The following is a 14777-nucleotide window of genomic DNA, read 5'->3' on the forward strand; positions in this document are numbered from 1 at the left end:
CTCTCCATGTATCTGAAAGATAGGGCTATTCCAGGGTATTTGCTTCTTATCACCTGCTTTTAGTGGAAAATTTAATCCCATTAAGTACATAATTTGAATTACTGAATCCTGGCATGGTCAGATTTCTACACTCAGAACACCGCCTTGGTACCAAACAAGTTCAGAATTGCACTCTCAGAAAGGCAGTTTCCTACAGGTCTTCCTCCCACAGCACTGCGAGCTGTAGCACACAACCATCCGTGTGTGGCAAGGCAGGACTGACTACTCAAGAGCTGACCTCTAGACCCAGAAGAGCCAAAGCAGACAACCCCAGGTAGCTCAGCTGTGACCAGAATAGCACACAGGCTGACCATCCCAACCCACTTTGGCAGGAAGCACAAAGCCAGTATGTTTGGAAAGCATTTTCAAACTTTATTTACAACTGTCACAGTGACAAAAATGTAGTTTGAAAAAAATGCTAGCTTCTCCCTGAGGCTCAAAAAAGAATTACAGAAATATAGAATGTATATCATACAACAGGAGGAGTTTTACTGGAGTGCTTTGTTCTTTAGATACGTTCAACAACAAATAGAAATATACACAATACTTCCAAAAAAATGATGCAGACAGAAATATGCAAGTCTTTAGGGCAGACAGCAGGTCTGAAGTCCAAGGATTGCCATCTCCTTGCTGCCCCCATGGTAATATCTTTGATAAACAGCTTTGACTTGGTGGTACAGACGGTAGAGACCAATAGAGTGTAACACTTAGAGATAAGACGACTGGCTGGTATGCAGGTGTACAAGCTCATTCCAGTAAGACAGCAAGACTAGAACAAGTGTTACAGATACAACAGAGCTGAATCCATCACTAGAGAAAAATGGTATCACCACATCATGACTGTTCGGTGACCAACCATCCACCAAGACGGGCAGGGAGCATGTATAACCAGGTCTGCGCTGCTGGACCAGAGACCAGCCGCAGCGTAGGAACACTGAATTCCTCCTGCTTTGTGCTAACTCACCTCCAAACTCCTATCTGCCTGAAACAGTTATGCAGAGCTGATAAATTATTGCCATTATGTTTAAACACAAGCAAGACAAGACTAAAACAGTATGTTAAAAGCAATTCCTGACCCCCACCAGCGTTTAACTACTCATGAGGTATTAAAAATACAAATACACACGTCCAAATAGATTTTAAAAATGGAACCAGTTACAAGCAAAGGGGGGTGGCATTGGGATTATTATGAAAGTTTGGTTAAGGCCTTGACATTTTTTTCTCTTCCATGACCCCAGATTTGGCTTAGGTGGTACCTGTTCTCATCCTATCCCAAGACCGACTGGCTCCCAAGCTGGTCCCTGAAGCTGCGAGATCATCACTTCCCAGGAAAGCAGAGGGTTACCCTGTCTGGCAGCAGACTGTCCTCCTCCCCAAACTGAGACGGGCGACTTCTCCTTGGAGCAGGATATGGTGAAGAGGACACAACCACAGACTTCACAAGCCAGTCTGCACTTCATTAAACACCCATGAATGTTTCACCCTTGCTATGAAGCAGAAAACACATCTTGTCTCAGGACATCCTTTCTCAACAGACCCCTCCTGCAAACACCCCTTCTCCCACTGGTGATCCACACTAGATCCGGTGTTTCGTCTTTGGATTACCTGCAGGTCTGACCATACTCCCTCTACCATACATACCCCTACCAGCCTGTCCTGCACTGCCAGGGCTCTAAGGAAACCCTGCAAGTGCAAAGCTAGAGGAGATCCCCCACCCCAGCCCTCACAAGCCCACTGACCAGCAAGCTGGAGACATGAAACCCTACAGCCTCAAGGACAGCAAGGTAAGGAGGAGTAGTCTCCTTCCTCTGGCTTTGGGTGCTGTAGAAGACAAGATGGGCCACAGCAGCCTCAGCGAATAAGAGAAAAATCTGAGGTGCTCAAACCTACATGAGCTCTTGCTGCAGACAGAAGCATCTTCACATCCGATGTGCACTACCTCACGCTAACCACCTGCAAGATAAACTAGGGCCTCGCAGCAGAGATGACAAGCAGCAGCCTAACATTATCCTGCAAATGCAGCTGTTCAGCATTGAAGAGTCTAAAAAGGCAAACAGAGGGGAAAACAGCTTTGGGAAAAGTGGCTGGAAAACAGGCTCAACAGCAAGAAACCCAACTACTCCTACAGACGCTCATGTCACCCTCAGAGGTGCTGAACCAGGGAGAGCTACAGGCCCCTCGTCAGTAGAGCATCTAGCCATGCTTTGCTACAGATACCCTTCCACCCCCCCCAACACACAAAATGGAAGCTGTAAGAAAGGCAAATCTGAGAGATGACGGCTCTGTTCTCACACTCATAGCCGGAGGCAGCTCCCGGCCAAAAGCTCCTGCCTCCAACTTTCCTCCCCCTCCCCAGGCTCCCCCCCTCCAGCAGTCTTTGCACGGTCACCCTCTGCCATGTTCTTGGAATTTCACTGCTGCCTCTGCCTCAGAAAAATACAGATAGCAATCTCGAGAACAGCAAACATTTCTCTGCGTTACTTCCTTCCTTCCTCAGGAGGTCTGGTGACACCGAGGGCTTCAGTTCTCGATACAGAGAATACAAAAAAACTAAGATCTTGCAGGTGCAAAATTGAACTTGTCTTTTTTTTTTAAAAAAAAGACTTTTAAAAGAAGTGTGGCTCTTCCTTCAGAAGGGTGCAGTCCCTTGCCTTTCCTCAGATACCATTTATTGCTCCTTGTTGTCCTTCTTCGCGTCTTCACAGTTTTCTTCCTCCTCTTCCTCCTCCTCCTCCTGCACAAGAAACTCTTCGGGTGGCCATCTCAGCTCACCACTCTCCACATCACCCTCCGTCGGCTCCACCACGATTGATGGCAGGCGGTCCTTCAGCTTACAGTAGCGGTCAAAGTCTGAGGGATCAGGGAAGATCTGAAAGAGCCAAGAAACAGTCTGTGAGAAGGGCTGCCTTCAAGCAGTCTTAGTCAAAACCCAACTCTCAAGACACATGGGTCTTCAGGGCAGACTAGTCTGGACACAGAGTAAACCACTGAGTGATGGGAAGACTCTTGAACTTGTAAATAAGTTTCTCCAATCTCTGAGTATGGCAAATAAGTGCTGCCCAAGAGGCTTCCAAAGCTCACTTGGACAGTGCTCAGCAAACGGGCATCTCCCCTTTTGGATATTTATCCAAACGCCTCATCCCCCACAACCACATTTGCATTAGCTCAGGGAGCAAACTCATGAGCGTTACCTCAATCAGAGAATCTGAGATCTCATTTCCTGCTGCTGGTCAAGCTACAGGAGAGCACAGGCTTGTGCTCCAGGCAGAGGAGGTCTGTGGCAATCCAGTGCTAGAGCAGCCCAGAGCCTTGCAGCAAGGGCCTGCGTCTGGTATCGTTCCAGGGCCACAGCACCGTGACGAAAGAGAAGTTCAACTGCATTTTAGTGATAATTTTGGCAGTGTTCTGCATGCTACAGCTACCACACATCAGCAGTGAAACTGAGCAGAACGCTCAGTTTGTGGAAGGGTTGGAGACCGGGACCAAATTTCTTAGGGCAGGAGGTTCTTGTAGCAGAGCCAGCAATTATGTATCCTGGGGCGATGAATACGAAGACCCCCTTATCTCCAGCACAGAGCAGTACCTTGCCTGTTCCCTCCCACCCATACCAATGGGTGCACAAGCTCATTCTCCTCATGCAGGTACCCACCACCTTGGGAAGCCTCGACCCAAACCCCAAGTGAAGCAGCATCCTATCAACTTGTTCTTCAGCCTACCAACCATTAACCACACCATTAGGTGCTTCGCAATATTCAGTCTCCTACTGTCCAGCCACATTTCTCTGTCCAGCCATGTTTCTCCCTCACATCCAAAGATTTGTGGCAACCAGGTAGCCAACCTGAGAAAGCCATCAGGTTGCTACTTAATGCAAAGTCGGGCAAGAAATTCAGTGCGCAGGTGACACACAACAGGGTGGGCTCTTTGCAGACATCCATCTGGTCCTGAGGACAGTAGTGCAGAAGCCCAACTCCTACTACAGCATCCACCATCCATATGCTTTTCAAGTGGACAGGAGTGAGGTCTTTGAACATGGCCACAATAACGTGCACTGCAGTACGAGCTACTTGCTATTAGTCACCGCCAGCACAAGCGAGACAGTAACTGTTTCTTGGAGCTTTGTGGCTTCTGCTTGGCCAAACAAAGGCAGTTTCAGACACACCGTGCATTACTGGAAGTAGAGTTGGTGGCTCTTAAGCATCAACTTGCTATCTAAACTCAGGATAGGAAAAAAATACCCTTGACATTACATGGTTTAGAAGGTTGCAATGGAAAAAGAAGTGTGGTTCAGGAGGTTACATAAGCTGATAATGTCATGAAAATAGCCTCCTGTGCAAGAAAAATAGCAGTATAATAATTAAACTAACCTTTGGCTGCTATCATTTTAAGCACATTAGGTCAAATTGGAGCAATTTCTTTGAAAATAGCCTGCCAGATTTTTTTTCCAGACACTAAGTAGTAGTCATTTCCTTACAAACAAATATCCCTGAAATGTGGTGTGCAGCTTTTTTAATAATAAAAAAAAAAGCCCCAGCACAATCTTATCTCAAACAGCTGCAGGACAGGCCGAACCCAAGAAGGTCAGGATTTTTTCCACTAAGTCATGCTTTTTAATCGTCGAGGCAGCATGAAGCGAGATGTTGCAACTGCACTTTCAAGGGGTGTGGACAGTCAATGGAAAAAATACACCAAGGCAGATTTCCTCACATGTGATTAGCAGGGCCAAGCACAGGGACCCAAGGAAAAAGAGGGTGTCAGATTAAGACTCCATTTGTACATCTGGGGAATGTGGTAGAAAAAAAATAATCACCCTAGCCCACCTCCCCACTCACTCCAGAATAAGCTGCATTGCCAGACTCTTTATAAAAAAAAAATGGTAAGCAAGCACCAGCTTTCTGCTGTTGCGCATCAGTAGTGCCACGCTGCATTTGTTCGTCCCATATGCCCAATCTGGTCCCACTCCAGACTTAGACAATGGGAAGAAAAAAAAAAAAAACCAACTCAAACTTGCAGCAAAGTCCCCGCAGGGAATGAATGCAGCAGCTCAGCTCTGACCTGTGAGCTCTGCATCCTTTTTTGCATAGCAGCCAGGCCAGCTTGGCTAGCAAAAGGCCTGCCCACACACCTTTGTGCTCATATTACCCAGCTCTGGCCCAGGTTGCCCAGAGAAACTGTGGATGCCCCATCCCTGGAGGTGTTCAAGGCCAGGCTGGATGGGGCTTTGAGCAACCTGGTCTAGTGGGAGATGTCCCTGCCCATGGCAGGGGGGTTGGAACTCGATGACCTTTAAGATCCCTTCCAACTCAAATACCATTCTATGATTCTATGACTTTGCATCTCCCACCCAACAAGTACAACAGCAACAGGTTAACTTCTCCCCCTTGTTTATCAGAGGGAGCCACCTTGCACACAGCTGAAGCAGATGCCTACTTCTGGCTGAACTGGGGGACAAGTGACAGCCACCAACTGGTTGTAAAGGCAACCTAAAAGCGAGTTTAACAGCAATTGAAAGGTATCTTCTTCACCCCCACCTCCTGGCATGACACAGCATGAGGGGCTGCAACTGCTTCTGCAGAGCCTCCCCCCCTTCTGTAGCTGAGCCCCAACTCCCAGCCCATGGAGAGACGCATCCAACACCCTTAGAGCCCACAGAGGGCACATAAACTTCTTATACTACACAACACAGCTTCTCACAGACCTCTCCACATTGTGTTTTGGGAGCTGCTCTCCTCACAGACCGATCCAGCTCACATACAAATTGCCTGAACTCTTGCCTTGCAGCTGGAAAGGACAGTGAAAAGCAGAACTTGAAGTGAAAGCTTGAAATGATTTTAGAAAGATGATCGTGTTTGCCTCTGTTTCCGATGATCTAGCTCTACTACCCTTGAATGAAGTCTTGGCAGCAAGAATGGAAAGTTTTCATTGCCCTGGGGAGGCTCATACCCTCTCTCAGCATTCACAGGGATGGAGAAACACCAAAAGCAGGAGAGATGTCAGACAATTAAGAGGATTAGCTCAGAGCTACCATAATCCAAGTGACACTTGTAAATTCAAAACAACTTCCACATGTGTCCTCCATACCAACACCCATAGTTAAAATGCTTGTGTCTCCTCTCATGGGGCTGAAAACTATTTCAATTCTATTACAGGGAGACTAAGGTAATGAGATCTTTCCAAATTATGTTACTGTTTTGGGGAAAGGCTTTGCTGCGTTGTGGTGATGCTATAGAAGACTGAAAAGTCTGCACTGAGAAGCATACCACTTCAGGTATAGGATACATCCCTGATGTACGTATATCACTCATCCTCCCAGTATTAAAAAAGCTAAGTTTTTTGCCTCTTCAGCATTATCAAGTAAATATCCCAAATCAGTATTTAAGTTCTTAAAATAAAACTACACCGCCATCAAGAAGTATGGCTAACTCATCTCAGGAAATATTTAAATCATCTCTCAGCATCTTCTTTGGAGGAATTTTCCAGCTATAAGCAGCAGTGCTAATACAAATACATACATTTATTCACACAGTAGTCATGACTCAAAACCAAGCTCCACGTAGTATGCACACAGCAGCCTGTGACTCAGGTTTATGAGCTATAACAACTCCCCGGTCACGGACAGATTGCCCTGTCTTGGGGGGACAGTGGCTGGGAAACTTCATACATCATAACAATTTTCCATCAGAGTAACAAGGCATCAAGTAGGGAAGAGGAAAAAACCATGCACCGAGATGTTCTGATTAGCTGCTGTCTTCAGTTTGCATTTCAGTGGAACGCTTTTTTTTTTTGCATAGCATAGCTGCTAACATGATTAGTTTTGGCTCTGTTTATCCCACATCCTGCTTCTGTCTTCATTTAAGGTCCCAGACCCTGGGATACACATTGACTCAGCCTACTAATCTTGTCTAGTAACCACGCATCAGATGTGCTATGTGAACAAGTTCTCCTAAACTCACCTGCTATCACCACCTTTTTGCAGTCCAGTCTTAAGACCTTCCACAGCAGCGAGCGCCAGCCCCAATACAGGACTTCCCCTGCAGGAATAGAGGCTGCACGGACCAAACTGCACCAAACAAAAATCAGAGGAAGCTCGATTTCCACCCTTTGCCATCAGTCCCTCCGGGGGGGGGGAGGTCCTCCAGATGGGGAGATGCAGCCCAAACCCCTCAGCAACAAGCATCACAGCTCTGAGAAAGTCAGTGCTTCACTGGTGAAAAAGCCTTTTATTCACCAAAATTTCTTTCCCCACTAAGACAGACAACCCAAAGCTTTCACCACAGACACTGGATGGAGGGTTAAGCCTATTTACCTAGATTCAGTCAGTCTGACGTGATTCACAGCTACCCGTGGCTGTGATTAGCCTAGGCAGATCCCAGCGTGATGCGATCATGACATAAAGAGCTCAAGCTCCCCATGACAACCAAACCCCAGCTGATGGCATAAGGCAAGCTCAGCCTCCGCATGCCAATCTCCTAAAAGGGAGCCTGAGGTCCCGCAGGACCAGAGAGCTGGCCAGACAGCCGGTCTGCAGCGAAGCGGCACGCTCAACCCAGGACATGGCATTTGCTCAAAATAAACACTTCGGGCATCAAAGCGTTTTCAGTCCCGCTCAGACCCCACTCCGCTTCCAAGAAGCGAGGCAGGATTCAGGTCTAGGTGCTGGTTTTTTTGACAACAGCTCCGCAAACGGATTAATCCGGCCACAGTTTCAGTAGCATCGTTTGTGCCGCTGCGAGATGGCATCAGAGGACAAGCTGGCAGAGCACGGATTGAGGCTTTTCAGAGAATGGGTCTATCTAAGGGCTGGAAAATAGCAAACAGTTCATTAGCTCCGACTGGCAGTGAAAAAGTCCCGGCTCTCCGTAGACTGCCAGGCAGGAAGCCCACAAAGCCCTCCATAGGCACATCTGTTTGTAGCAGGGGCATCTTGAGCTATCAGCTGCATTTCAACGAGTTTTTTTTTTGTTGTTTAGTAAGTCCCATGGGAATTATGGGACATCTATTAAAGATCCAGAAATAGCTCTTCACTGCAGGCACAAGACCCAGCATGACATCATCTCTTCAGCTGCATCTTCTGTTTTGTCTATGCTGCCCTGCTCAGGCTCATGCCCCTCCTTTCACCATTCACTTCTGCTCAGTCCCTTTAAATCTGTTGGCTGAACCATCTTCAGGGGGCTCAGAGCAGCTTTACATCACAAAGACAGCAATAAAACTGCTTTACATAGAAAGGTTTTGAAATGGGCATATTGGCTTACATTTGCTTCTTAACCAGAAAAAAAAAAAAAGGCATTTCTACACAGAGAGCACATTTTGAGAGTGAAACTGTACAAATTACTAAGCCTACACAGGCAACTCAGCTATCACTGATACCACTGCTGCAGTCTGAGTTTTCACATCATTGCTCTAAAGAGCAGCAATGGCCAGCCCACCAAAGGCCAGGAAGCTTCAGCAAGGGGGTGCACACCTTCCGCTGAGATCTAGACAGAGAGACACTCCAGAGCATGAGCAGAGGCAATGAGGGGGTGGAGGAAGCAGAAGGAAAATGTTAACAAGCCAAGTTCCCCCCATAACCAACAAGAAAGACAGGAGCCCTGAAGTTCGGTGAACTCCCTGGGTCAGAGGAATCAGACTGCTGAAGTTTATGCTCTGTATGAGTTTGTTTACCTTCAAGTAAAGGCAAAAATACTTTTGAAACAGTACTGTTGGTTGGACAAGCCTGTCTGCAGCAGATACTGATGTGCTTTACAGCTCCAGCAAAGCTGCTGTACCATCTCCTCTGGTCCAGACAGTTTCAGGTCTGCATGTGGTGGTAGAAGCAACCCTCAGGCTCACACCTGGGACCCTATGGACCAACTCCCAGGCAGTCCCTGCTCTACACAGCACGACCAGGGACATTTTAAACCTCATTTTGAGGTCATCTCTGCAGTAAAATAAATACAAGTTCTACTGCTAGAACAAGAGAAACTTTTGAAACTAAAAGCTTGCCTCTCCCAGTTCTGGCTCCACTTTCTTTTTCTTCGCCCCTCGTAGCCAGCCAAGGGCTGTTGCACTCACATCGCGAGTGCCCAACTCCACACATGAGCGGAGGAAGATGTTGCAGCTTAGAACAACAATCCTCAGTGTAGGAGCAGTCATGCTCCATTAGCCCTGTCTGGGTTTAAGTTATTGCACTACAGCCTTCAGACTAGCACACAATTTTCCATGTACCAAACTCCCTCCATCAGCAAGATGAAGCACAAAGCACCGAAGTCTGAGGGAGCACAAAGAGTTCACGGTGTAAACTTGCATCAGATTTGTCCTTGCTGTTCTAACTTGCATTTTCAAGCCTTGCATTTAAGGATGCTTTCAACTTACCTTGATGTACACAGTGACATTCTCAGCCCAGCATCCAAAGGATGAGGAGAAGGAGGGCTGGAGCCTGCTCCTCAATCCTCTTTACACTAACCTGATTTAGAGCCAGACCTCATTCACAGCCCACACACTGCTACTGCCCCATCAGGATCTTCCATTTCAACACCTCAACCCTTTCTGCTACCAGTTTGGCTTCCATCAAGTACTGGCAGGCAGTTCCCAGTTCTTGCAGGCATTTGAAAAAAAAAAGTAATCTATGACTAGACCACTACAGAGGAGAGACCCAGGATGCATAAACCCTGCATAGATATGAGTCGTCAGCATTTATGACTCACACACCTTCAGGTTCAGATGATCCACTTAAAACCAAACAGGCCTGTTCCCCAGTTGGCCCAAGCAGACTTATCAAGGTCATTAGCACTTGGGGGAAAAACCTCACTGAAGCAATCATTAGAACAAGCAGGGCACCTAGATTCTGCCTCTCACTGGAAAATTTGGATAAGTAAATAGAGGCATTTGACCTGACTGGGTTAAGCCTCTCCATATGGTGACCCATAAAGACAAGTAAGCATCCCACGGAGGCTGGTTTGATTGCTTCAGGTTTATAACCATTCTCATTGCTGTACACTCCCTCTATAGGGGAGGGAAGAGAGGCCATATGCTTTCCACTAACTCAAGCACAGCACAGCTATTTCCACACACAGGCAATAAACCAAACAACTTGTACTATCCAGATCCAGAATTCTGCCCAAAAAAAGCAATGCATCCCTTTTTCCTCCCGCAGCTTTGGCTTCTGCTGGCGGCCTCAGCTATGGCCCAAAGTTCAGTTGATTTCATGCTTCGGTGCACTGTTACTGTCCTGTAGCTCATTTTTCAGATGTAAATATGCAAGCCTACAACAGCCCACCTCATTTGAATGCATGCTGAGAGCAACTGCCTCTGTGCAGGTTGTGTAACATCTGCAAAAGAAGGGCCCTGCATGGGATCTGCCGGGAAGAGTCACCCCATGCACAGACTAGAGGCGAGTCATCTGCAGGCACTCGGTGCCCCTGTTAAACCTCATCAACAAGTCTCCTGGAAGAGCAGGAAAACATGGATCTAGCAGGCTACGATACACAACTCGCCCTTTGATTAACTACCAGCTAGGAAACAAAAGCAGTACAAAGACTAAAGGATTAAAGCTCAAGCTAGTTTCCAAGACCACCTCTTCACCCTAGTCATTGATCTAGAGGTTAATAGCTAAGTACATCATTAACAGAACTTTCAGAAGGAACACAGCTCATGCCTTCAGGTACTGGTATCTCCAGTGACATTTCAAGACCTGTTTCGTCTGTCTCTGGCCTCACTGTATCTTACAGAACAGACTGTTAACCCTCTCAAATGAGCCCATTGATCAGGAAAACCAAGAAATAGATTGAAAAAAACATAAGTGCCATATAAGCAACTATCCTGATCATTTGTATGCCGTGTTACTAAGATCTCAAGAGTCCTCCCAGCCTGGTGAGCGGGGCAAATCCTTAACCGACCCCCTGCCTCCCACTGAGCCCCCACGAATGCTGAATGAGTGAGGGCTCGATGGTTTCAGAAACAATCAAGTCCTTCGCCAACCCAGTCTGATACCAGGTGATATTTTAGACAACCAGCTACTGCCAAGCAAGCATTCCAGTCTGTTGACTAGTTCTCACTACAGCAAGACCTGCTATTAGGTCAGGCTATGGAATGGTACACTAGACTGAGTTTGCAGTCCAGCCCAGGCAATTCCGTAAGGGATTACTGCCTAAAGCAGCCAGCAAAGCACCTACCTGATACGACAGGCCATCCTTGCGGGGGCTTAGCCCAATCTCATCCATAGCTGGGGTGTTCATCATCACTTCAGTCATTTCAGCTGATCTCAGATAATCAGGGCTAGAAACAAAAAAACCACCAGCATTCAAATCATCTGCGGGGCTCCAGAAGGGCTGAGCAAGATTTAAGTAGCATCGGGAAAGAAAAGCAGGCAGAAGAGGCTGTCAGCAATCTATTTCTGGTCCCTTCCTTCCTGCCCCTCCTCGGAATGGGGATGGAAAGAGCTAGCGAAGACCGGTGCTACATCCCCTGCCCCTGGGAGCGACTCCCTGACTTTCTCCCCAGGAGCACAGCCCAGGAACACCTCGGGAGGCTTCAACAGCAGCCGTTCACTTTTAACTCCACTTGCTCTGCCCCCTAAGGGGGGAAAGTAAAAAAACACTGTAAATAAGTACAAGCGCTGGGGTTTTTCGGTTTTTTTTTCCTTTTTTTTTTTTTTTAAGCTGGTGTGTTTTAGCTCCTGCTGACTTATTTTACAACCTCAGGGACTTCCACACCAGCGGAGCGCACGGCGCCAACTGCAGCTCTGCTTTTACAGCCTTTAATGGCATTTCCAGCCCGAGAAAGTGAAGCGAATTCCCACAGTCCGCAGTTCCTTTATTTGCGGATCATCCCCCGCCGCTACCCGCCTCTTCTCCCCCGCCATCGGAAAAATCACGTCCCGGGGCTTCACGCCGCACCGGGGCACACGGCGGATGCGGCGGCGGGGAGGGGGGGGATGGTGGCTGAAGCCCTCCCCGCTGCTCCACTTCAAACCCTCACAACCCACGGCAGCAGGGGAAAGCCTCCCCCCGCCGTGGGGCGTGATATTCCGCCCTCCCCCCACCCCCTTCCAACGCGGGAAGCGCCCACTCACCAGGGCAGGGGACACAGCACAGACATGAAGTCCCGGCGGAGGCTGCCCCGCACCCTCGGGGGGAGGGAGGGGTGGGGTGGCGGGAGGGGCACCCAGGCGCTGCCCCGCAAACACAGAGGCTGAGCGGCACTGGCGGATGCTGCGGGGCGGGACGGGTCGCTACTCTGCCCGGTACTGCCGCCGGCTACCGATCCCGCCGCCTATTTTTCTACCGCTGCTGCCGCCGCCTCCCGTCTGAGCCCCGCAGCCGCCGCCGCGCTAGCTTAAATGGCCCAGGGGGCGGGGCTCGACCCTCGGCCCCGCCCCCCCTCTTGACGTCAGCATTTTCATGAATGGTTTCGGCGCGCGCCGCCTTTTCGGGGCGGGGGGGGAGGAGGACGTGGGGGACGGGAGGGTGCGTGTCTCCGCGTTCGCCCCGTCTTCGGCTCGGCTCGGCTCGGCTCGGCTCGGCTCGGCTCGGCTCGGCTCGGCTCGGCTCGGCTCGGCTCGGCTCGGCTCGGCGGGTTCATTATGTTTTCCCCTGGGGGCGCGGGCCGAGGTGGGCATGCGGCCGCCCCCCCCTCCCCCGCCCCGTCCTCCTCCCCGTCTCCCCTAGAAGCGCTGCTGGCTGCCGGCTGGCGCCGGGGATGCACCGGGCATCACCCCCGAGCATCATCACCCCGGCCCGGGCTGGGTTTCATCCCTTCGTGTGGGGGGGTGGTGGCGGGAGGAGGCTCGGGGGCGAAGACAAAGCAGGAGCCGGCCCGCTGTCGCCGCCGGGGAGGGTTCCGGTACACGGTCATGGCCCAGGGAGATGGCATCAGCCGCCCAGACCTGTCCCCTCTGAGCACCTTCTGCCCCCGGCACCTCAAGCTGGAGTAAATGCAGGGTGAGAAGCTTCAGGAGACCGAGCTATATTTAGCAAAAAAATAGTATGAATCAATAACGGGAAGGCGCGGGAGGAGAAGGAGGCGAAGTCGTTTGCTGATGATGCTCAGGCAGCCTCCTAAGGAAGGATCTGTGCCACAGGGCAGGTGCCCACCAGGCCCACCAAGGCTGCTGAGAGATGCTCGGTGGCTTTGGGGACTGCTGTCCCCACTCTTTTCCCACCCAGCGAGGGGTATCTTGCCATTCGCTGGCAGGTAACACTCGGTGCAGGGATTGTGTTTGTTCCGCCTGTTGTTCCATGCTGCTGCTTGGACTTTGGCAGCAAAGAGGATGACCAAGCACACAACTACCAACGCTTCTTGCAGTTACCGTGCCTCACCTTCAAATGCAGCGCATGCAGCTGCTGCAGCACTTCATATACGTGCCTATGCACGGGCACGTACACGCGTTATTTGCCCCAGCGTTTAGGTGCTAACAAGTGCAAGTTCAGTGTTTCCAAAAGGGAAGCTTTGCCCTCAGCTCCACTCAGCCAACCCCCAGACGGTATAGAGATGTGTACATACATACGTGCGTGTGTTTCCCCAGACCGGGTAATTTAATCTTCTTAGATGCATATTATATAATGGGAGCGTACGCGGGTGTCTTACATCAGGCCTCAGCAAGCTGCTGCTCTGTGCCAGATTAAAATGAATCACAAGGAGCTGATCTAGACCCTGCAGACGTGTGGAAATTCGGATGGGAGCTGGTGAACGCGCTGAGAAGGGCTATTGGTAACCTTACCGGTAACCTTCTGCGGCCTTCACGGGGGGGTATGGGGGTGGCAGCAGGACAGCCCCCTCGCCCCTGCCAAGCCTCCTGATGATGAGGTTTGGAGCCAGGGAGAGGAGTAAGAAGGAAACCAAGTATCCAAAGCACTGGGGAAACTGTTCCTTATGTTTTGCTGGCCTGGCTGCCGGGACCCCCTCTCCCCGCTGTGTAGCCCGGCACGCACGTGCTTGTCCTTACTGGCTTTGCTAATTTCTACCCTAAAAGAAGACAAAGGCTTGACTTCTAAAAGACTTTTTTGAAGCTGAGCAGCCTAAGTCGGTGCCTGATGGTATATGCAGGGACTGGGAAGACCACTCTGGGAGAAGGAGAGAGGCAGGGGTGCTGCTTCAGGCAGTGTCGATCCATACGATGAGGTCTCTTCAAATTAACTTTACAGCCTGCTCCGGGTGCCCTCATCTCCCACTGTGTCCAGCTGAAGCATGGAACGTGAGATGGGGCCATAGCTCAATTCCCTGAGATGTTTCAACATGGAACGTGAGATGGGGCCATAGCTCAATTCCCTGAAATGTTTCAACATGGAACGTGAGATGGGGCCATAGCTCAATTCCCTGAGATGTTTCATCAGAAACAAGCGTGCCTGTCTCCCTCAGACATACAGGTACTTACTATGGATTTCCTGGTCTTGTCCATACGAAATAAAAGCCGATGAAAAATCCACGTGCTCCCACAAGTCCCTCTTGCACCAGGTACACTGAGTTGTCTCTCTAAATGCCCTCCGACACTTGGCAGGGCTTGCGGTCCAAGGTCTTCCCTTCTTTTGAAAGGACATTCCTTTAAATATCTTGACACTCTCAAGCCCCCAAAAGAGACCTCAGGACAGGACCTGGGCTCATCCTCTCCTCCGTCCATCCTCCAGGGCTCCCGCAGAAACCGCTGAGAAAAAGCAGCTCAGATCAACTCTTCATCCATGTCCTCTGGATGCCCATTTTGCCATCCCAGCCAGCACGGGCAGAGAGTTTTGTGGTTCCACCCGATAACAGCCTTTTTAGGGGGAAAA

At 49.7% G+C, this 14777-nt stretch overlaps 1 protein-coding gene across 1 annotated transcript; it reads right to left on the reverse strand.

The window, feature by feature from the left end:
• Positions 1–393: 393 nt before the first annotated feature.
• On the reverse strand, positions 394–12326 carry LBH (LBH regulator of WNT signaling pathway). Its single transcript, XM_074168568.1, has 3 exons — positions 12086–12326; positions 11187–11289; positions 394–2908 (listed from the first exon to the last, which is right to left on the reverse strand). The coding sequence occupies exons 1-3, from the start codon at positions 12109–12111 to the stop codon at positions 2708–2710; spliced, it is 330 nt and encodes a 109-aa protein (XP_074024669.1). The 5' UTR covers positions 12112–12326; the 3' UTR covers positions 394–2707.
• Between the last annotated feature and the right edge of the window lie 2451 nt (positions 12327–14777).

The sequence above is a fragment of the Numenius arquata genome, chromosome 2, assembly GCF_964106895.1.
Source record: "Numenius arquata chromosome 2, bNumArq3.hap1.1, whole genome shotgun sequence".
NCBI lineage: Eukaryota > Metazoa > Chordata > Aves > Charadriiformes > Scolopacidae > Numenius > Numenius arquata.